Below are 24,366 nucleotides of genomic sequence, written 5' to 3' on the forward strand. Positions count from 1 at the left end.
TTTTACATTCTTTTTATTCTAATTGAAGTGAAAAGTTTGTTATATGTTAAAAGTAAGGCTATGGTGTTGTCAGCTAAAAAGCATGAGATTTCATATTCTTTCTATAATCTTAGCCAAGAAGAATCCTGAAGCAATTAACTGACTTTCTATAATAAAATAATTTCAGTTTCTACTGAAAAGCTGTCACTGGAACATAGCAGCAGTCTAAGATTACCCAGTAATACTGCCACACCATGGTTTATGTCAGGAAGGACTTTTTTTGTTCGCTTGTTTTAAAGTTTAGAGACTCCTAATTCCCAGCAGGTGCAGTTCTGCACAGAGAAGGCCAGGACTGTCAGGCTAATCCTCACCTTCTGTAAACTACATCTGCCCTAGGCACTGGTGCCAGTTCATCTGCACCCCTGGGGAAATACACACCTGGAAGATTCAAGCTGCAGGTCCGGGACCACTCACCTTGTGCACTGGGGGTACGTGGTCAGGCTCTGCGAGGTGGGACTGGGGGCTACATGCTGCAGCTCAGGGCTATTGCTCTTTGAACGACACTTCTGTGTCTTACACAGTATCAGGCTTTACATATGAGGGACAGGGTCCCATGGAACATGAAAAATATTTTTCTCCACAAGCACGCAGGTTAGGATGTCACAAAACAGTGAAGTACAACACAGATCAGTTGCACCTGTTTAGCCAACTGGCTTTTGATGTTTTGTTGGTATTGAAGGGTAAACAGAGAAAATCCAACAGTATGATGATCTTCTGGGGCTAAGTGCAGAACAGTTTACTTACTCCATGTGGAGAAGGCAACCCTCCTATTTGCTGTGCTGCTCAGGTAGGAGCAGGAGAGAGCAAACAATAAAACCTCAGAGAGCCCTGTAAACACTGCCTTAAAGAAAAAAAAAAAAAAAAAACCAATATTCTAAACACTTGGAAATCCCACAAAGACCGCTCATCAGTCCCCGCTGTGAACAGCGAGCACTATTTTTTTTCCTCATCCTCCCGCCGCTGAGCTGTCCGCAGGATCCCACAGCGGGCCGCCCGCGGCTCCAGAGAGGTCACATCCCCTTCCCTTCCCTTCCCCTCGATCGGGGGTGACGCCCGCCCGCGGCAGCACCTGCCCGCCCACCGGCGGCTCCGGGCCGTTGGCGGCAGCGAGCCCCTCAGGCGGGCCGGGCGGTCCTGCAAGCGACGCACCGCGGCCGCGAGCAGCGGCGGGAAACGTCCTCCCGCAGGTCCTCGGAGTTGGACACTCACCCGTCCCCGCCGCGCCGTTACAGGCGCGAGTTAAAAAGCGGCGGCGCGACGTTAGAGCCGGGCCGGGAGCGGCGGGGAGGCGCGGGCTGCAGCTGAGGATCAGCTGCTGAGGAGAGCGGGGAGGAGCCAGCGGGATCAGGAAGCGGCGGAGTGTCTAACACCTCTCTGCCATGGCTGGCTAAAGAAAAATCATCATAACCATAACAAGGGGGGAAGCGGGGGAGGGGAGGCGGCGGCGGCGGGGGAAGGAGCGGCGGGGAGCGGCGCAGGCGGCAGCATGAAGAGGAGAGGCGGCCGGGGGGACAGCATGCGGTCGGTGGTGGGGTTCCTGTCCCAGCGGGGCTTGGAGGGGGACCCCCTGCTCACCCAGGACTTCCAGCGGAGACGCCTGCGGGGCTGCAGGAACCTCTACAAGAAGGACCTCCTGGGCCACTTCGGCTGTGTCAATGCTATCGAATTCTCCAACAATGGAGGCCAGTGGCTGGTCTCAGGTAAAGCGAACGCTCCCCGTCCCTCGCCCCCTTCCCAAAAAGCATCTTCCTCCTCCTCAGCCGCCTCCCCCCCGGCCCGGGGGGAGGGGAGCTGCGGCGGCGCTCAGAGTCATTTCTCAAACCTACTGGTGCCCGGGAATAATGTTTCCCAAGTAGAGATCTAAAATGGTTGACAGGTTTTAAATTCTACTATTATGGGAAGGGGCGGGAGAACCCTCGACAAAAGTTTTTAGCAGAGTGTTTGCGGGGCCCCGGGGGTGGAAGCTGGGGGTGCCCCTTTATTTGTTGGCTCGCCTGTTTTGCCCTTTGAAAGGGGATTTTAGTATTTCGGGGCGGGGGGGCGACGAGGGAGGGGAAACAAGCCCGCGGCGTGCATTGTGGGCGCCGGGTGACATTTATCAGCGCCGTGTCCCGGCCCCCCAGGGGACGGGCGGGGGTCAGTGGTCGCTGCCGGGGCGAGCGGCGGGCCGGAGTTGGGAGGGGTGGGGGGACTGATGTCCTGCTCGGTGTCGGTCGGGGAACTGGATGGGTTTAATTTAGGGACTGGTCACTTTGGGACCACCCCCTCCCATCTTCTTTTGGGGGACCGAAGTAGGGTTTTGTTTCGCTCCTCCTTCCTCCCCTTGCAGGGCACGTTTGGGGAGCGGGGGATTAGATGTTTTTTGGGCTCACGCACCCCCTGTTGCTTGCCCGGGGCTGGGGGAACCATGCGGGTGGGGGGACGCTGTCAGGTAGGAGGGAGGCGCGGGCTTGATATTAGCTGCGACACCGAGTGCGGGGAAAGGCTCTGCACCCCTTTCTCCCCAGCGAGGAGGGGCTGCGGGGCTCGGCGGCCGCCTGCCCACCTCCCCACACCCCAGCAGCGCTTGGCGCAGGTGCCTCTTCCTCCTTCCCCGCCTCCGGGCTCGGAGGGGCGGCGGGGGAAGGAGGCGACTTCAGGCCGGGGCCTGACCGGGCGCTGCAGGCCGCGCTCTCCTCGGGCGGCTCTTAGCGACAGGCCGGGAAATCGAGGGCCTATCCCGCCCGCGGGGGCACGGCGCGGCGCCCCGAGGGCTCAGGCCTTGACGGGCCGCGACGCTTCTCTCCCGCCGAGCCGGGGGACCTTGCGCCCCGCTGCAAGGGGGCATGAGCCCTTCGGGGCGACGGAGAGAGGGGACTGCCAGCCCGGGAGGGGCTGCCCCTGCCGCGCCGCCCCGGGGACAGCCTGGACGCTGAGCGCGGTGCCCATTGCAGGCCACGGGCGAGGGGTGTCGTGTCCCGGCCGCCCCACGCCCCCGGGGGACGCGGGCAGGGAGGAACGACTCCTCTTTCCTTCCCCTGCCCTCCCGCGGGCTGGGGCCGCGCTGCAGCGGGGAGGGCCCGTTCCCTGTCATGTGGGGCAACGGCCCTCGGGGGTATTGTAGAGCTCCTTGGCATAAGGCCGTAGCAGCTTTGTTGAGCGGTGTCTGGGGGGTAACGGCCTGGTTACCAGCCCAGGGTGGAGGAGGGGCGAGAGGGTCTCGGGTTTGCCTGGCTGCCCTCTGGTGGGCTTAAAGTAGCGACAGGGGCTATTGAGGAAGGTGATAGCGGGGCATGGCTGAGCGGGCAGCTTGCTGCCTTGGTGTGCTGGTTGGCTGGGCAGAGGTGGGCTCTGTCACACAGAAGTATCAGTAATAACTCCAGGCATAACACAGGGATTCAGTAGAAAGTTATGGCTCCTTGGTTACCTTTAAGCAAGGGCAGAATAAAAACACCTCATAAACATAAAATAGAAGCTGATACACTGAGACCTATCTAAATCTATCGTTCTTATTGGAAGAAACTTACAAGCGTAAGTCCAGCGATCTCTGAAATAAGTGTCCATGAAGGATCCTAGAGTTGCTGTCTCTTATCTATATGCATATGCAGTTAAGGTATGCACCCATTTATCTTCTGAATATATATGTATTTATGCACACACATGTATGTATATACATGTATATGTGTTGGGAGGAAGTGCTGATTCATCTATTCTGAAGCTTCCAAATGTGCTAGAATCAGCATACTCATTTGTACTGGTCCTTGTCCAGTAAGGAGAACTATGTACTTATAAAATGCTACAGAGAGCTCAAGTGCATCTGTTGTTGCTTTTTTATTTTCCATAGCAAGTGATGGAAACACCCTCAGTATTTTCTGTTCTTTTTGCTCAAGAAAGCCTCAGGACACACTTTAGGTCTTGTCATATCGTCGACGGCACTTACCGATGTTGCCATCCCTTCTTTAGGTAGAAGCATGAAAAGCTGAGGGTTGGAAGGGACTTTTTAAGAATTTTGTCCAGACTGCCTAAGTCAAGGTAGATGCAGTGAGAGAATGGAGGCAGATTTCCTGTCAAGTGGATGTCTAAAGAAACATAGATAAAAGGAACACTTTCAAACCGTGTCCAGTTTTCATTTTCCTAACTTGTCAAAAAGCTACAGAATATTTAAAGGGGGTAAATTTGTGCTCTGTATGTAGGAGATAAATGGTACTAGATTTCTACTCGCCTAAATGTCATGAAATGACTAGGAAGCAAGTATCATTAAGAAAAAAAGAGGCGGTGGTGGCAAGAGGATGCCAAAGTTACATATGTTAGCGGTGCATAAATTTGGGGTAATTAGGAGCAGGTTTCCTTAAGTCTGACCTTGTATTGATGCCCTCAGAAAATGAAGAGCTTTAATTATGGTAACTGTTTTTAACAAAGTTTTGTGTTATCTGTGACCATAAGCTCCAGAATGCTTTATGTGTCACAGTAATAGCAAGCAGATGCTTTGTTCTTCAGTCAAGAATAAGAAATTAAAAGGCAAAACGTTTATGGATACGCTGTTTAATTTCCTGCCATTATAAGCCCAGGCTTCATTAAAATTACACTCAGAACACACCTTTTTTAAGGTCATACTAATGTTGAAACTCTGAGAAATAGCAAAAGCAGGAAACAACAGCAAGAAGGAGAGCTCAGACGAAAGATAAAGGAAGGGTACAAGCTGCCTCTATTCTGAAGTTTTCTAGAAGAGTTGCTTCAGAAGACATCAAAATGCAGATAAAGCCTTAGAATAGATGGCATGTGGGTCTCTCTCAAAATAGTCAGTGTGCTGAGGTAAGGATGAGATGTTAGATGCTTCCATCTGCGCTTATAGCAGCTAAGAAAGTTAACGGTGACATTGGAGTGTGTGAAAAGGGAGAGTGCAAAGCAGTCTTCTCAGTTGTTCAGTTCTAAGTAGTATGTATATTCTTAACCAAGAGAACTCTGCTTCAGCTAATTGACTTGTTAATAACTTAAACATTGCTAAAGCTGTTTTAAGTACAACTGAGACAGTACATTTGTAGTGGCTCTACTGATGCCAATCAAATGGTAACCTGCATCCAAATTAGTGCTGTTCACATCAGTATTGGCTGGAATGTTTTTCTGGGCTATGTGTCCCACTTTTTTTTTTTTTTTTTTTTTTTTTTGGAGGGGGGGGAATGTCTCTTCCAGAAGCATGTCTGTAAGGCTAATGATTACTGTTTCAGTAAACATTTCAAACTGCTTTATATTACAGTTCCAGATAGTTTTCCTGTTAGGATTTTGAAGAGAACTTCAGTGTAGACAAGCCTCAGCAGGCATTTTTAAAGCATGTTTGAATCATTTTGGTGTCTTAAATTCTTTAAACTTTGCATTGGAGATTACACATTTAATAGTGATTAATTTTGTTCCTAACCATGTTTTCAAGTAAAAAAAGTTGAGGTCAACAAGTTGGATTGGGGGCCAGTCTGTAGTATTTTGCTGTACCTGTGTAGAACTCAACAGTGTCACTTTAGCAAGGTGCAGAGAGAGACACTGATGTTTTGAGGCAGGAGTACTAGAAGAACGGACAGACATCAGGACAAGAATTAAAGGAAATTGAGAGAAATGCAAGGAGGAGGTAGATATGTAGGAGAAGATGCAATGTGACAAGTAGAAAAGACCCGTCTGTAGAACAACACAGGGAAAGAGGAAAGCTTAACATGTAAGAAATGTGTAAGTGGGTTGAAATGTGTTAAAACTAGTTGCTGGGTGGAGTTGAAAGATTTCATTGGACAAAATAATGTCTTTGCAACACTTTTTATTCTAGATGGTGGTAATTTTCTGTTAACACTTGAACACATGACTGTTTATGGAAATTAACTAGGCAATGATATGCAACTAACTTCTTCCCTCAGATATGCCAACCATCTCCTTCTGCAATTTAACTTTTTAAAAATCATCTTTATTTAGTCTATGTAATAGACTTTCTTTCTCCCATCCTCAAGTTTGGTGGATATGTTTTCCTGTTTGTTTATCTGACTGTCATTTTTCATGTCTGCTATCTCTTACAAACAGGAGTATCATTATCAGAACCTCCCACTTTTTTCCCCCACTTCAAACTGCACTTTCAAGATAACTTCTGGGAAGTACTACGATCTCAGGCTTACTTAATCCATACATATGTTCCTTTTTTCTCAGCTTCTTTTTCCTTTACCAGATAATGCAAAAATTAGTAGCTCTTCTATGATTGTAAATTTGTAGGGATGCAAGAAAGTACTGGAAAGTCATCTGTCATTTGATTGCCGTGTAAATCTGAAGGAGTATGAGCCTAATACAGGAGAATGAGGTGACTTTAGGAGAGGTGGTGGAATATTATATCTGAAGAAAGGGGATTGTGTATCAAGTATGTTTTAAAGAGGGACAGTCTCGATCTTAGTCTCCTTGTATGAAGCAGAATTCTGTGTGAGGAGGTATCTTAGGTCCAGTTACTACATTATGTTTTCATTAATGGCTAAGAAATTATGGAATTTAAACATGATACCAGGAAAGACAGCAATAATTTGAGAGGCCAGTTGAATTTAAAGTTAATTAAGAGACATTACCTGGAAAAAAATGTCATGTGCTTTGATAGGGACAAGTGCAAACTACAGCATTTGAGTAAAAATCTACAAATACAAAAATCTACAGATACATTATGAAGACTAGACCATAGTAATGTAGAAGAGGATCCAAATGTGATAGTAGATCACAACATAAGTATAATCAGACTTGATAAAGCATGTGAAGTAATCCTGCTTTATTTGGTGCTGTTGGGGCATCGGATGGAGCTCTGTGCTCGGTTTTGGGCTCTGTAATTCAAGAAAGTCGTGGCCAAACTAGAGAAAGTTCAGAAGAGGGTATGAAGAATTATCAGCTGAGTAGAGGTGCAAGTCTTAAGATGCATGGAAGTGTTTTTAATTATTATTACATGAAGTTGTGAAGTCTTCTCTGTACACTGGGTATAGAATAAAGAAATGGTCTTAAATTATAGGAAGAAATATTTTAAGATGTTATTTGATCTTTCATCCTGTAGTTCATTCGCTTTTCTTGTCCATTGATTATCATATGGCACTTCTATAGCTTAAAGTCATAAACTGGTATGATGGAAGCATGTGAACGGGGGAAGGAATAGGGAGGGAGAGGTTGTTTGTCTGACAGCTGATTTTCTGAGAGGTCAGCTTCTTTAACCTAGTCACCCTCTGGCTGCACCACCGCTGAATTCAATGGGAGGGAAAATAGCAGGAGCACATGGCAAGGGGGAGTGGGATTATGTGTCAAACTGCACCCTCGGGCTAGATATTAGGATAATCTGCCTAATGACAGGGATAATGAAGCACTGAAATATGCTGCCTAAAAGAGGGTATGAAATCTACCTCGGTGGTGGGTTTTTTTGAGAACAAACTAGACACACATCTGTTGGGAGTAATTCTGGCACAGTCTGCTCTTTTGCCCATGGCTGGGGTTAACTAAGTTATCAAATTCTTGAAATACCGTCCAATCTCACATTCTGTGATTTATGAAACTTCTTGAGTAGATACAAGCAATAAGATTAATATTTTATGGTATGATTTAGAAGTGTTGCCCTGGTATATGGGAGACAAAGAGGAGTAGTGCTCTTGAGCTTTGTCCACAATCAGCAAGGTAAATGCATTTTAAAACTACAGTTTTTAAGTCCTGGCTGCTATGGTGTTGAAGTGTTTCTTTTAGTACACAAGAGTTCAAGTGTGTTTCATGAGCTTTGCAGATACTGTTGAGACTAGATTTGCTTTTGGCAAGGCTGTGTTCTGGCCCCCTTTGAACCATTTTAGGACTAAGAAGAGCAGCCCTGGACTACAGATAGACTACTGTTACTGTGAGGTATACTCTTCTTACAAATTTAATTGTGCAGAAATGTCGTGATTACCTGTTTAGAAGATAACTAGATTAGGAAAGGTTTTTTGGAAGAACTAATCCAAAAGCAGGGCAAAACTAGAATGCTTTGGTTTAGGAACTGTGGAGGCAGTGAACTCTTTGTGCTGAAATATATGCTATGCTGAGTCATTTGGGACATGTTCAGTTACCTAGAATAGGCATATTCAACCTATAGTGTTTGTCTACGCTACTTGGGGAAAAAAAAAAAAAAGCCAAAACAAATAACTTTTTTGTGGGAGCCCTTTCTGCTCTGCCCACCCCCACTCTAAATGATGGGGTAAGCAGCATGCACAAACCATTCTGAAGCAGGCAAACTGTGAAGACGACAAGGCACTTTTAATTCTTCTGGGAGGTCCACTTTGGTTCTGCATGAGCTAGAAGACTGTCAAGGGTGAACACAAAATGTTTGTCTACTTAAGAATCTATTTCAGGATAACTATCGCAGGAGTTTAAATGCAAGCTTCTCCTGTGTATCTTCTGAGTAGGATTCCTTAATCCTGCCTGTATCTCTCATCAACATTAGTCATAAGGCCCAAAGCATTAACGAAGTATTCCAGTAAATTAGAGCAGGAAAGAAATGTGTGTCTTATGTATTTTCTGTTCACGTGTGCTTGTTAACAAAAAAAAAAAAAAAAAAAAAGGAACACTGCTCTTCTCTACATCAAGAGTAACATGGGAAGGCAATAAAATTCCAGCATCTCTGACCACAAATACTTCTTTGGTCTGACCTCTTTTCCCCTCTCGCTTTGATTTTGAATGTAGAAGCAGGTTGGACCCATAATGAGCCCTGAAGTACTTGACTAATTGTTGTGGTTTAACCCCAGCCAGCAACTAAGCACCACACAGCTTGCTCACTCGCCCCCCTGGTGGGGTGGGGGAGAGGATCAGAAAAATAAAAGTGAGGAAATTCATGGGCTGAGATAAAGGAAGTTTAATAGGTCAAGCAAAAGCCATGCACACAAGTGAAGCAAATCAAGGAATTAATTCCCTACTTCCCATTGGCAGGTGGGTGTTCAGCCACCTCCAGGAAAGCTGAGCTCCATCACACCTAATGGTTACTTGGGAAGACATACATCATCACTCCAAGCATCCCCTCCTTCTGTCTTCTTCCCCCAATTTTATGTACTGGGCATGATGTCATATGGTATGAAATATCCGCTTGGCCAGTCTGGATCAGCTGTCCTGGTTGTGCTCCCTCATGGCTTCTTGTGCACCTGCAGCCTTATTGCGGAGAAGCCCTTGACTTGGTATAAACATTGCTTGGCGACAACCAAACTATCAGTGTATTATCAACATTCTTCTCATACTAAATCCAAAACACAGCACTATACCAGGTCTTAGGGAGAAAATTAAGTCTGTCCCAGCCAAACCAGGACACTATCTAAATCTTTAAAAACGTGGTTCCTTTCTGAAAAGAAAGTGTAGAATGGCACTGTACAATTCTTGGCTGGGTCACACAAACTTTTGCTGTTCAAATTGTCAGTCATGCAGTCCTAAACAGAATCAACAAAATAAGATGAAACTGAAGCTATCTTCACTTTGTAGATGTTAAACTTCTTATTTCTGACACACTATCTGAAAAGTTGCAGATTAAAGACTTTATATGGGGCTTTAATTTCTAGAAAATCCACATGTGGAGCCTTCGTGGCTAAGGTATTTTCAAATGAGGCCATATATCCAGGTTTCCCAGATGTGTGGTGCTGTTGATATATGCTCTGTATCATGTCAGGAACATTCCCTTGCCATACACAGTTGTCTTTTGGGGAACATTGTGGAGTTATCACTAAGTTTGTGCAGTGGGTCCAGTGCTTTTTGAGAAGTGTTGAGTGGCTTCTGCTTCACATGATGTAGAATTGGTGTTTGTGCACAATAGATCCACTGTAATTTGAAAGCATCTTAATTAATCTGTATTCACTCATCAACCCTACAGAAAAAACACTACGGGTCTGGAGTTTCCTATAATTCTCAGACTTGTAACTTATGTTGCATAATGTGTATGCAATTTGTGTCTGATGAATCATTGTTCCTTCCTACAGAGTGTAAAAGCTCTGTATGTTCACATTTTCTTGCTCTCTCCCTGTATACCTGTCCATACACGTGTGCCTCCCTCCTTTCTTCCCTCTAACTTCTAAGAATCACGTTTTGGTGGCGGAGATAACATTTGCTGGTCTGCACCTCTGCTGGTTTCAGTCATATAACACTTACCTTTTCTTGCATATATTTGCCTGTGACTTAACACTTCTAATTTTCTTGTGTGAGGGTGTAGAGACTGGTAAAGTGTCTTTCTGCCAGAAATCCTCCTCTGTGACTGGACGCATTGGTAAGGCTTTTTCTTTCTGGTGGAACTGGCCTTCAATCAGAAGTATGTCTGGAATAGCTGAATTGGAGTTAGAAGGGAACACACTTCCAAACCAGTTAACATTAACGTTTTATAAAACATTTCTGTCTCAGTGGGGTGTAAGAGGAAGGAAACTGAGGCATGAAACAGGTGTAGAAGTTCTCAAAGCCAAGTATGTGCAAGACAATACATAGATGGAGAAAGGACAGAATTGTATGAGTGTGGAGAGCATCCTCAGCTGTGGAACATGTGCCAGCACAAAGGCAAACGTAGTTCTCAGATTGCTGTAGTGTTGGATACTCAATAGTGAGGCCCTTTGTACTAAAGTCTTATGGAGATCTCAGTGTCTAGAAAAGAGAGACCTGTGGATTCAGTAGGAAGAATTGTTTCTAAGCTGAAGACAGAAGAAACAGGCATTAAGATATAGGAACTTATAAAAAAAAGAAGGTAGTGGCAACTTCTAACACTGTCACAGACCTTTCTGCACAGGTTGCAGTTTATCCTGCTCCTACCGTACTGTATGTGTGCTGGAAACCACAGTCATGTTTGTTGTCTTGGGATGTCTTCATTATTTTTGTTTGTATCTGGACTAGATGGGTAGTGGAAATGAATATGAGTTTGACGTTAAAAGTGAGACACCTAGATGCTAGTGCTATCAGATAGGAGGATGTGTATACTTACTGCAGTGGTTTTGCAAATTGGTTTGCTGTGGTAACAATTAACAATAGCATGTTATAATGTTTTGCCCTGAAATGTCTTTACAGTTTTGAAAGACAATAGATGTGGTCTGATAGGAGCAATGCTGGTGTTCACCAGACTTAAGTGTTAATTAAATTGTTTGTTAGGTAGTGATAACATTAAGACCTGGCTGTTGGCAGCTTTGGAAAGTAACCACTTTAAGTGTCACAGTAGCTTCTTGATTTTAGACTAACGTGGTCATATGCTTCAGCCGTTTTATTTCTACGTCTCCTTATTACTAGCTCATCAGCAATCACTAGGGTGCAAATACATCTCAATACAACTTTCTCTCCTATTTCTAGACAAAAAGGAATCTAAGCTCCTATCAGTTTAGTTGACCATACATTACTGCGGGTTTTTCTGGACTCATCACATTTGACTCTTATTCCCAGAAGTTAACAAATGCATCACAAATCTTTTTATCATGTATTCTTGTTTGCTCTGTAAAGTATAAAATCAGGAGGAGGAATGCAAAATTAGTTTCATGGAGCATGGTTAAGCATAACATGCAGCTGTACTGTCTATCAAAGTGATTGTCATAAAATCTGTTAGGAGACTTAAAGGCTGAGAGACTGTTAAGCATGTTTGACATAACTTAGTTCCATGGGAAAACTTTTTAATAGCATCATATGATGTGAGAATTTTTAAGAAATCTGATTAACAGTAGTCATGCATTCTATTTATGCATTTACCTCTTCTTGAAGTAAACCACAGACCAATTAATTTTGGTTTCCTTTTGTCTCTGTTTCATGCCTTTTTTCTTCTGGATAGCAGCTCAAAAGGTGCTGAGTTCATACTTTTGATTGTGCAAAGAAGCAGTAAAATGTTTTAACTGAAATCAGCATGTTTCTAGTGGTACTTTTGACTTGTGATGCCATTGTCTTTTGTTTGTTATTAAAGACAGATCCCAAAAGTATTTTGAGTCTGACTTCAAGAAGCTTTATTCTGATTTTTATAGGCATCCAAAATTGGTGTTGAGAGTGCTGTGCAACACAGTAGTATCTTGATTTTTTTTTCTTCTTCCTAATAAACAATAGTTTAATGCAATTAAAGCATGAACAGAGTCTAATATTTTGTATCTGTTTACCAGACAGAGAAGGAAGGCACTTCAGTATATTTGTGCATAGAGCTCTGAACTGAGAACTACACCTAGGCAAACTATTAGAGGAAATACAGAAAGCTGTAAAGCAAGAAAGAGTTGAACTTCTTTTCCCCAGTTACTCTGTTTGTCAGGAGTTCACCTCAGAAATGTCTGTCTTAACCTTTACAAATGTAGAAGCATTCCATAACTGTACAAGCTGAAGACTTTTGAATGCTTCAGTAAAATCTTTTTATGGCCACGTGTCAGTCCTATAGCAAACCAGTGCTATGAAGGGTTTGCAAAGACTGCTAGAGAAGATACAGTTGTCAGTGGAAGGGGAAAAAGAGTTCCTGTTTCATGAATAACATAAGTGATGCTAGCAACAAGGACCTGATATAGAAGCTTTTTGCCAACATGCTTATGTTAATTTGGCATATAATTCATCTACAGCTTGCTACAGTATTTTACATACTGGTAAAATTCTGAGTCTCCAGGTTGCTGTAGGTTGTCACTGTGAGTTAGCAGGATGGCAACTGTTTAATCCACACTTTTCCTGCTGATTACTCTGTTTCCATTAATATTAATTGAATACCTGACTACATGGCATCTTAATGTAAATGCATGTCTATATATCCAAACCCTTGTGAGGTATAATTTTTTTAATGCTAATTAGGGTTTCAGCAGAGCCTTTTATGAATTACCACAGAGTTGAATAACTTGTCTGTCATGAGTTTGTACATGGCTGAGGCAGTAATGCACATTTCCTTTTTTTCTTCCAGGAGGGGATGACCGCCGTGTCTTACTTTGGCATATGGAAGAAGCCATCCACTCAAGAGTCAAACCAGTTCAGCTGAAAGGGGAGCATCACTCTAATATCTTCTGCCTTGCTTTCAACAGTGGCAACACAAAAGTGTTCTCTGGAGGTAAGGAAGAAGAGCACCCTGATTTCACAGGAGTTTGAACTGTAAATGTCCTAGAGTAGAAGCCATGAGTAAGATCCTGCCCCACATGAAAACTCTTTTCCATAGTCCCCTAAGGATCTGAAAGGTGTCATTAATCAGAAGCTGAAGGTTCTTTGGGGAGAGGAAATTCTTTAGGTAGAACAGCATTTTCAGTTTTGTCATGCTTCTCCTTTTCCCAAACCCTGGTGTAAGTGCATTGTGTCCTGAGCTATCATGAGAATCCTGGATCCAGTCTGAAGCTACTTCTGCTACAGACTGTGGAACATGGGTTTTGTTATTCACTCTTACCTATAGTGAGAGCAAACCCTGCATCCTCTCTGGTGCTCAAGCCTGATGATTGAAAATCTCTGCTGCTACTGGCTGATTTTAATGCACCCTTAGGTGGCTAATGAAGGGCTGTGCCATATATTGAAAGATCACTTCTTCTCAGACCTCACTTCAGTTCTCACTAGATAAGTATCTGACTTATAGAACCAGTGGCACATTGGACTCTAACTGGCCGTGATATTATTCATCTTTTTCTAATATAAATCCACTTTCTAACAAAGTTTAATTCAGTCTTAAAACTAATATAAGGCAAGTGGACATATACTTGTTATGGGATAACAATAATAATCCCTAGTATTTAGGTTCATTTCACCACTTGATTTTTGAAGTGTTGAAGCAGGGAATTGAGAAGAAAAAGGCACAAGACTGTCAAAATGCAGTCAGTGTCATTTTCTGCTGTATTTTATTTCCTCTCTGATGTGATAATGGAATGGGCAGGAATTTGTGTCTTTCATCAGTATGTCCATTAACATACAGTTAGACTTACTTTAGGATATTATGATGCTACTTGGTCAGAGCCTTCATTACCTTTTTGAACCAAGATTTGTGAACTGCAAATCAATGCTATAAATTGATTCTAAGTGCATGTGAATGGTAGAAGCTTCCCGTCCTTCAACTCTTGTGTCAAAAACTATAACAACCCTTAGAATAAAAGGCATGACAAAGCTTAAGATGGTGTCAAATTTTAAGGATGAAAGGATTCACAGGTACTTCTTAGGTGGAGAAAATCCTGAAAATGTCAAATAGTGATGCCTGTCTTCTGATTCTGGGGACTGCTATTTGTTTTGTGAGAAAGACGGAAGTCCACACTGTCTCCAAATGAATGTATCTGCATGAGTGAGTCCAATGAAATTTTCAACTGGAGTCTGTTTTACTTTAGTTTGAATTCCGACAAATGGAGCCTTACATGAATATTCAAGGAATGAACTGTGCCAAATCTTGCCGGAGCAGCTGTAATGGGATTTTCACATTTCCAACTCAACCCTCTGCCCATTGGGCGCTGCTGTCAGAGGCGCAGATTTCACAGGAAGGGCAGCCGAGTGGTTTGACTGTACCTTGCCACCCCATTTAACACCTGCAGTTAAAGATTTACGCCATTGGTTATGGTGGACTTCTGCAAAGATGCCAGGTTAGATGCACTGTGACAGCTGATGCACAGACAAACTGGCCGTTCTCATCTCTTTTTCCTCCTCCAGTTTGCGTAAACATGCTATGCCTCTGCCAGAAAGTATTTCCATTGGAGGAGTCAGGAACTCTTTCAGCTGCTTCACCAAGATTCACAGAGCTTGTCTGCAAGGGCTGTGAGTCTGACTCTTGGATCCCTTGTAAAGAGTCATTTTGCTGCATGGCCTAGATGTATCATCTGTTTTATCTCCGTTGGTAAAATGGGACTAACTGTATTTATTCACTCAACAATGTTCTGGGAGATTCTTAAAAGGTCTGAAAGAATTGTGGGTCCTGAGATCTATTGGTCATCATCCCCCTCACTACTGAAGTTGGAGTTGTATTCAAATCACTGAAGTCAGAATGCTCAAAAACCCCCTAAAAATTAGAGTATGGAAACAAACACAGGCCGCACAGAACTCAATTCATTCTGTAAATAAAACTGCCAGTAACTGATAACTTAGGATCTGATGACCTTTCCCTAAAGCAGCTCTTGATAGCAGAGGAAAAAAGGATTTTCCACGTCAGTAGAAACTGAATTGCATCCAAGGAATTTCAAAGCTCTTTGCTTTGAAGGGGCACATGTGCAGCATGCACCACATGTAGCCATTACAGACACAGAAGGAAGGAACTGAGTGGACAGTGTTTTATATGTAATCTCTGGACAAAACTTGTCTCAAGATACCAAAGCAGTTCTGATCCCTGAAGAATACTGTTGCCATTCTTTGTCCACACACTGAGAGTGGAGCAGCATTTGAACTGAAAGGTCCCCTTTTTTTTTTTTTTTTTGCATTGTATGTTATGTAGTTGAAAGCTAAAATAAACCTGCAGGGAGCTGAATTTGTTTCTGTAGAGGCCTGATGTGACAGATAGGGGTTTAGGCCACCTTAACTGTGGTGCCGTGTATGTGCTCTGCAGCATTTCATCCTCACAAGTATAATTGAAGAGAACGGCAAAGACTTACTGTCTTTCTGATTGTTGTAACTGCAGTTGTCAACACAAGTGAGATTGGGAAATGGGAGAGTTGCGTATACAATTACAACCCAGTTATTCTCAATGAAAAATGAACTCTCCTGTGTTAAACACTGTTAAGTGAGAACCCTACTGGGCTGAACAGTGACGTTTTGGGCAGGGATGAATCCCTACCAGAAGCAACCAAGCAGTTTGTGGTTAGATTTTTCTCACCACCTTCTCCTCCTACACACAAATCAGAGAGAAGCCATGTTTTTTCCACACACCTTCTTTTGTTCATTCTTTCCCATTTTGAAGCTTGCGATGGAAGGGAAGGTTGATCCCATGATGATTAGAGGCCTGAAGCCAGGCATCTGGAATTCTTCTTGTGTTCATACTGTATGGAGAGTGAGGAGCAGCAGTGTCTGCTGGAGGAAATTTTGCCACTGGAGAAAACAGGCTGCATTTATCACTGGTGAAATACATAGGCACTAGAGCAGTTTTACTAGGTGTAAACCTTACCTGTAATGTTGCCATTGCAATTAATGATCAAAGGACACTTAGACGTAAGTGGCTTGTTTATTGTAGTGTGGAAACAATGAGCTACTCCAATAATCTAAGGTAGGCATGATTGAACTAGAAATCTGTGCAAAGAGTAAGTGGATGTAGAAAAATCTCACACCTCATTAGTCAAAGATAAACTTTCTTATCTTTCTTCTTTTGGGACAGAATGTGCATGGGATAAATGAAAACTGAGAGATTTGAACACTTCAGAATCATAACATGAAATCTTGCTCCTTCTGAACCCTTGGCTTTGGTGTATATTAGGAAAGCTTCACAACTTGATAATTGCAACTACAAAGACACACTGGGCATAAAAATATGGCTTTTTGGACCTTCTCTTTGTTGTTTGTTTTTGGTTTGTTTTTTTTTTTTTCTTTGTTGGGGTTTGTTTGTGTAATATAAATGTGTCTCCTTAAATATTTCTAAAGTGGAGGTGTCCAATTAGATAAACTGTGCAGAGACTAAAAAATACTCTGTTGCTATAGCTTGAACAACACTGCATGAGCCAGTGGAATTACTTTGTAGCTGTGACCCTCTTTGTCTGCATACATGTGGTTAGTTTCCATTGTATTCAATGGATGTGATCAAAGAAAAGTGACATGATTGTCTCATTACTTGGTTTGGTTTTTGTTAATACAAAAGAAATTACACTGGCTGTCACATTCATGCCTTTTCAATGGTTGCAAAACCCTGAATGCTGACAGTGTGAACTGGTGGCATTTGAGCTGAGTGCCCAGTGTGTTTTGCTCCTGGTATCTCTTTGTCTTCCATTATCTTTTTATTGAAATCCTCTGAGCAGGAAGAAAGGTGTGTTCGCATGAGAGTTAAAAGTGTTCTGCAGCTTAGTATAATGCACTTCTCTTACTGCCAGTGTCCTAAAACTCGAACTGAATGAAGAATGATCAGTAACACAGCTAAGTAGAATTATTTGTTGAGCAGTAGCAGATGGAATGGATTGGTGCATTTGATCATGACTGGAAATGTCACGTGGAGCCTTTCACATAACAGAGCTGACCACTTGGCAACTGAACTGATCTCTCTGCTTCAGTTTAGTTTTCAAAATAGAAAATAAATTTTTAAAAATTATTGGGTTTTGTGCTTTTTAACCACTGGAACCTGATGTTAAGTGTTTATATTTCTCTTTATAGGCAATGATGAGCAAGTTATACTCCATGATGTTGAAAGGTAAATACACAGTTTATGTTTCCTCTGCTTCAAGCGCTCCCTTACTGTCAACTAACTGGATACACTTTTTGTTTTAAATTAATGATCTGGAAGAAGAGCACAGTGTTTTAATCGTGAGACATGCTTTTTATTTATCTAAATTCAAATCTGGAATGAAGTATTCCCTATCACTGCATTTTTTTAAGCACTTGGGTTCTGCATTGTTTCAACCTTGGGAAAGAGACTGGTTATTAGATACATATGTTCTCCTACAGGAAGCATAGTAGGTTCTGAGCAGGTTCATGGCCAGATTATTCTGGCACGTATACAAGTATTGTGGCACATATGGGCTTTTTGGTGTGTTTTGTTTTTCTTTGTTTGGTTTTTTGTGTGTTTTTGTTTGTTTTTGTTTTTGTTTTTTGTTTGTTTGTTTGTTTTCCTAAAATGCTCACCTGATTTGTATTTAAGATAGCTAATACTTGGCCTACCTAACTGCCTTTTAAAACTTCAGCTGCAGCTGCCTGATTCTTCACGCTAATGTGAAGAATATTTATTTTGATAGTTTATACCAAAACCACAAAGAAGTTGGGAATTAGGCTTTGTTGTACTGCATCAATGCTAGGCTGTTAGTAAAAATATAATTAATACAGTAGTGGTAATATATAAAATTTGGCTTCTCTAGATAACATATAGTATCTTTTGAGCTTACTGCTCTTAAAGTAGAAGAACTATAAAATTAAAATTTTGATCTGTACTAATAACTTCTACAGATTTAAACAATGACCATTTAAATAACATGAACTCAAAAAATCAAGTATAAAGAAAAAGCAGAAACAGATCTATGTTAGGACAGAGAAATATAAAACTTTAAATCTTTTTGAGTTGCCTGAATCCTGGTTAAACTAATATGGACATATTTCTTGCTGAGTTTGTCCAAAACCATTTACATTGAACTGATCAGTGTACGTCTGCCTGCCATCATACTGTATATCTGTTTCTTGTGTAGATCTTGCATGAGAGCTGGGCAGAAGTAACTTTCTCTTGCTCTTCAAATGCCTTCTCAGGAATATTATGTTGTTTGAGTGTTTTGCTGTGGGTTTTTTTTGTTTGTTTGTTTCGCCCCCTTTTTTTTTTTTTTTTACTGTGTGGTTTTTGTGCATTTTTATTTGGTTTGGGAGGGTGTCTGTTTTTGGGAGGGTTGTTTTTTGTTTGGTGTTTTGATTTTTGTTGGATTCTTTTTAGTTAAGTGTGGAAATGTCACAATTTTAGATGCTGGTGTTGTGTTTTGACTTTTCATGCAAGGCAAGATCTTTGTTCTTGACAATTTTCTATATAAAACATCTTTTTCCTGCTATGTCTTGCTTAGATGTTTTAAAAGGTCTTTTTGGTATGTATGTATTTTTAATATGCTTTTGTTATTGGGGTTTTTTTTTTTAGGTATGCCAAGTCCAGTTGTAATGTGTATAGAATTCATTCCTCTAAGGCTATTTGTGTGATCTTCTGAAAGAAACCTTACTAGTCTGACATACTGTGTTCTAACTGACTTCTATAGAAAGTTGCTGTGTCTTCTTGAATGATAATGCTTGATCTATCAACTGCTTTTTCATAATTCTAAATGGCTTTTTCTGTTACTCTTTTTTGGCCTTTCTGTTAATGGTCCGTGACACAGAATTAGGAGATCAATTGCTAAGAACATCATTTGCCATGTGAGCAAAACACCGATTTTACATGGGAACGCTTTGATGGAGTTTCCATGAGGTATAGGGATTATATACAAAGTGTGTACAGCAATAAAGGGGTTTCGCCAAAGACATAGAACAGCCCCAGGATCTTCTGTTTTAGTATTTTAGCTTTTGGCCTCTCCATGCCACTGTTTCCTCCTTTTTAAATGATTAAAAAAGTTGGGAAAAGAACGGAGCATGGGCTTTTTCTTTTTTTTTTTTTTTTTTTTTAAATAGCTGCAGAATGGTTGAAATCTAGGTACTTTCAGGATACTTACTTCTATTTTGTTATTTTCACTGCTTTTTCTAGATGGAAAAAATATAGGTCTGGTTCTACCCTGGAGATCTAAGAAAGCTTATTTTAAAAACCAGCTGGAAAGTTACTCTTCTGTGAGCTTCAACTGAACTTCTAGATGATACAGAAGCCTGTATTAAAGAATGAGCTTACATCTTGTTTTCTTTTTACATTAAGTAAGAAAAATTTTGTCCACAGGTCCCAAGACCTCTTTCCCTTTCACATTACCTCCTCCCAAGCATAATCTAATACAATGTGATTTCCATAGCATCTTGCAGTTTCTGAAGTTTTTAATATGTGGGTTTTGGTCTGCAGGTTTTTTTCTCTCATAGCAAGACATCTTGGTCACTCTATGTGGGCTTTTTCTTTTTTTTTTTTTTTTTTTACTCTAATTAAACACAGGTATCTTCTTATGAAGTTGTATAAACCTTGTTGCTAAGTATTACAAGATAGATAAAGCTGTAAATACTTTGCTTTTTAAAACAATGGCAAAAGAAGAAAGAGTGATAATATGGTGTCTCTTTTTCCCAGCACTGAGACCTTGGATGTGTTCGCCCATGAGGATGCAGTGTACGGCCTTTCAGTGAGCCCAGTAAATGACAACATCTTTGCCAGTTCGTCAGATGATGGCCGGGTTCTTATCTGGGACATCCGAGAGTCTTCCCATGGAGGTGAGATCTCTAGATGGAAAAGATTGTTGATTTAGGAAGAATTTGGGCAAGGCAGGGAAGGGGAAAGTTATGTTTTTCTGTGACAGTCGGAACAGGGAGTGTTGGAGAATGGTGAAAGTGAGGCATAATTCTTGCGGCTGGTGATGGGCAAGCCCTGATCTCTGTTGTTGAGTGTTATTGTCTTAAATGACTTCATAAAGTACCAACGAATAGTGCAGCCTGGCATGGAACTTGGTATGAATAGGTTTTAATTTGAATAAAGCAGCAGTGAAGGACATGTTTCTTCGATAAAAATGTCTTGCTAAACTTGAAATCAATTAGGAATGTGGATTTTTTTTTTCTGTTTCTGTCCGTAGCCTGGGATAAAAAAATTTTGGATATTTAGAAAGCTGTTATTTTGATTTGAATAGTTTTCCAAAGCTATTTATATACTTTCCTGTGACACTGAAATTGTTCTTATGCATGTTTTCTGTTTGTAGGGAAACTTAGCGCCCTTATGTGATAAGAGGAAAGCTGAATTATTACTTCAGTCTTTGTTTTCTAAAACAGAATTGAATACCGTTGATTAATGTAACAAACCTGCAGCTTCTCAAAACACTGCAATCTGTATTTTTACAGATGCATTTGTAAGGCTGAAGAATCTCATTTTAGAATGGTAGTTATATAAATTTTAAGAGGGATACTTCAATATACGAATACCTAAGTAGTACTTAAATAAATGAAGTTGTGAGTTTTCCCCATCTTAAAGAACACAAAGCTAAGAATTTAAAACTTGGCAATCTGCAGGAATACAGAATTTGGTTCCCTTCATAGTTAAATAAACTTTTGTCTTCTTTTGTAAGCTGATTAAGTGCAATTGCCTCAAGACATAATTTCTACTGGTCTCCCAGTAAAATTGTTTATGCCACTGAAATCCAGCTTATGTATTTTGTGGCAATTTGTACAGGTTGTTGGGTCAAAGTTGCTGTTTAACTGAATTAGCTTTTTCCACACCTAGTGAATTTGATGATTTTTCTAGACTTTTGACTAGGAAATTACTTTCCTCTTTTGACTAGGAAATGAAATCTGAAACAAGACATACTTTATAATCTCATGTGGGAATCTCCTAGAGTCATTAGTATCATGAGGGCTTTGTTGAACATGAGTAACCACAATTAGGTCTTTCTTGATAAGCCTGACCAGAATACTCAGAGTAGATTGCTCATTGGTGCCCTCACTGCCCCAGGCATATTGCTTTTTTATAAATAAAAATTAAATATACTAGCACTGCATTTTGTTTTCAGTAGTCTGATTCTTACTGTGAATTCTGATTCTCTTACGCAACCCTGATACCCCTTATCTCTTTCCCATCTGGTAATTTTATTAAAACATTCTGAAAATCAATGCACACACTTAGTATATGTATGTCACAGACTTCAATAAAAATAATGTCTCTTCTCTGAATCAGTCTTTGGGAAACTCATTAACAACCTTCCTTTTGCTCAGAAGTCCCTTACTATTCCTGTTTTTCTGTTTTCATAATATCTGAGCAAGATGGACAGACACTGAATATGGCTTCCAAATTAGAAATGCTGAAATGCTCCTTATTCCCTTCTCCTGAACTCTACACCATAAAGATCTGTCTCTGTTAGGAGAACTACCTGTTGCTGACAGTGGATGTCAGCAGTGGGTGGGACTGGATGCTTAAATGCATCCGTATGACGCTGCTTAGTATCATAAAATAAAGTCCAATCTGATTGGAGTTTCTGAAATGGTATGAAATGAAGTTTGTCCTCCTTTGGTGTAGTTGAACCTTGCTACTGCTTTTACTGTTGCTGCAAGTCTGAATGAGAAGGCTATACCAGGGAAAATGGAATGAAGGAATGTTGTCTGTGATACGTTTGTGGCTTTTTTGAGTAGTGTCTTAGGTTCTCTGAATTTTTAATGAAGGGCTTTTGCATGCTTGTATAGGAGTCCTGAGTCAACATTTCTATGTGAACCCTGCCAATGATTACTACAATATAATACTTTTCACTGGGATAATCCCTTTGTCTGCAATTGTATTGTCAGGGGGATAGGTGCTATGCCTGCCAGCGCCAAGTATAGTTAGTTACCCTGAGTGGCCAGCTCATTAAAATCTTGCAATTACCCTCCTAGTTTAAAAGAGTGCATTAGAGGAAGCTGGAAAAGGGGTTTCATTCCCCTTCTATTTCTTTTACTGCTGAGTGATTTACGCAGTAATTTTTATAAACCCACTTTTAGTTTTTGTTAGAGATGGTGTTGAGCTACTGTCTTGAGAAACATGTTCATGTTCCAATGTGTAAGAGCTCAATTGTGAATGAGCATAAAGAACAGTAAAAAAGTAATCCTCATACTTTTCATTAAAGTGACCTAGTGCCTCATTAGTTTAGCTCCTGCAATCTTTCTTTAATTTGACAGACTGAAAGTGAATTTTTGATATTTTAGAAGAAAACTGTGGTACCAGGCCAGGCTATTTATAATAGAGGAGTGCAGTAAAAGCCAGTATTTAGAGACAATGATTTGACTAAATAAATCTACAGAAATTACATTTTTTTAAAACAAACAGCTCCTTTGTTTGGCAATCTAATGTTGTCTGTCCACTCAGCTAATGCGGACCATTGCTTCTCAGTGGGGGGCTGGCATTTTAGAAACACAGGCTTTTCTGTCCCAGCAGGGATCTGATGTGATGATGCAAATGTAAAAGGTCAGTTTTGGTGTTAAACCTTATTTGAAGCTGCTGGCAGCCCAATAATCTCTAAAGCCTTGGGGGCCGCTGACAGAACAAAACTTTGCTCCTGTTCTTCCCTTTACCTCTGCCTCCTGTGACAATTAATAGCACCAGGAAGTTTCAGCCATGGTCAGAGACCTTTGTTTTTATCACTGCTAAATGAATGCTAACAAAGGAAAGTCCCTAGGTCACAAAGCTTGTAATAAGAGGAGGATACAGATGGGGCAAGGCAAGTAAACATTAATTCTCTCTCAATTGCTTGATGGGCAGTAGTTTCAGAAGATATTGGGAATTTGAGAGGGTTAACTGTTTGACTATGTTTTATGTCTTTAATGAGGGATAAGAGGAAAGAAAGTGAAATACTTTTGGAGATGCTCATGGGGCTGAAGGTGCCTGCACACAGTGGCTCTTAATAAGGGCAGCAAGAGAGTCTCCCAAGCACATGAGCAACATAGTGTTTGCATCGAATCAAACAGCTAATCGAAAAGTCTACCATAATCCCTGGCTCAAAATAGGCATTGATTCTGGTTTCATAGTTGAGTGAAAGAGTGGCAGCATGCCACAAAAGGTGTACATGGCGAATAGAAGTAGACTGTGCTTAAAGCCATAAAGCTAGCAAAAGAATACAGAGAAGGATGACAGAGTCAACACTTTTTCCAATTCTTCATGGAGGTAGCATTTTGATGGCATGAATAGGGCAGAGTAACAGGCCAAACACAGTCTTGTTACACCGATCAAGATGAGAGGGAGACGGTCTGGATGAGCCTGTTTTTAACTCTGTGTGTGAAAGAGGAACACCCTTCTTGTCTACTTGTGCAGCGCTCTAAGAGGTGACAGGCCTCTTTCCCCCAGGGTTGGCAGCTTTCTTTGAGCTGAGTTCCATGCAGAGTTATTTTGCTCTTTGTAATATCATTCTCCGATATAAGCAATTGCTGCTACATTTACAGTTTGGGTGATCATTAATGGCTGTGGAAGCTTCCGGGTACATATTGCTAGGAAACTTTCTGAAGCCTGCAATGTGTAGTGCTTATTAGATGACCATTTCGTCATGAACCTTAAGAAGATTCAAAAACTTTAAGTGGCTGGTTTTAAACTCTGATAACATTCTGTAAGCAAAATGGTGTCTTGAAATCTAGTATGTGTCCTTTTCCATCTTTAGACAAAGTTAATGTATACGTGCGTGGATTTTAAAACCTCAGTTTTTATATTGCTTTGGATGTGTCAGTTTGAGAAATGGTTTGAACATGTCTCCATATCTTCAGATCTTGTCATACTGTTTCCGTATTAAGCTGCCAAACTCATTGCATCGAACAGTTGTATGCATTGTTTGTTCTTATGTCTGAAATCTCAACTTTTTCAACAGAGCCCTTCTGCTTGGCACACTACCCATCAGCCTTTCACAGTGTGATGTTTAATCCAGTAGAACCCAGATTACTGGCCACTGCCAACTCTAAGGAAGGTGTAGGACTCTGGGATATTCGTAAACCTCAGAGGTAAGATCTGGCTGTCCTTGGTTTACGCTGTGCTATTTCTTTCCCTTGAGAGGTGTTGGCATACTACTCTTTTTTTTCTCCTCTTTTTTAAGTCAGAATATACCGTGGTAAGAAAAGATGCAGAACAAAGTTAAGAGCAATGTTGGTAATGCTGAATTAAATTATTTTGCATAATTTCCATTCTTCTTTATACGTATGATCCAATTTAATTTAAAATGGGGC

The 24,366-nt window shown here is 41.3% G+C and overlaps 1 protein-coding gene across 1 annotated transcript in view; it reads left to right on the plus strand.

The window, feature by feature from the left end:
* Positions 1 to 1,507: 1,507 nt before the first annotated feature.
* Positions 1,508 to 24,366, plus strand: part of DCAF5 (DDB1 and CUL4 associated factor 5) — a 74,864-nt gene continuing 52,005 nt past the window's right edge. The window contains exons 1-5 of the mRNA XM_065839981.2: positions 1,508 to 1,739; positions 12,884 to 13,027; positions 17,221 to 17,257; positions 19,784 to 19,923; positions 24,015 to 24,144. Of these exons, the coding sequence (XP_065696053.1) occupies positions 1,526 to 1,739; positions 12,884 to 13,027; positions 17,221 to 17,257; positions 19,784 to 19,923; positions 24,015 to 24,144 (665 nt within the window). The 5' untranslated portion in view covers positions 1,508 to 1,525. The remainder of the gene's footprint in view (positions 1,740 to 12,883; positions 13,028 to 17,220; positions 17,258 to 19,783; positions 19,924 to 24,014; positions 24,145 to 24,366) is intronic.

The sequence above is a fragment of the Patagioenas fasciata genome, chromosome 5, assembly GCF_037038585.1.
Source record: "Patagioenas fasciata isolate bPatFas1 chromosome 5, bPatFas1.hap1, whole genome shotgun sequence".
Taxonomy (NCBI): Eukaryota; Metazoa; Chordata; class Aves; order Columbiformes; family Columbidae; genus Patagioenas; species Patagioenas fasciata.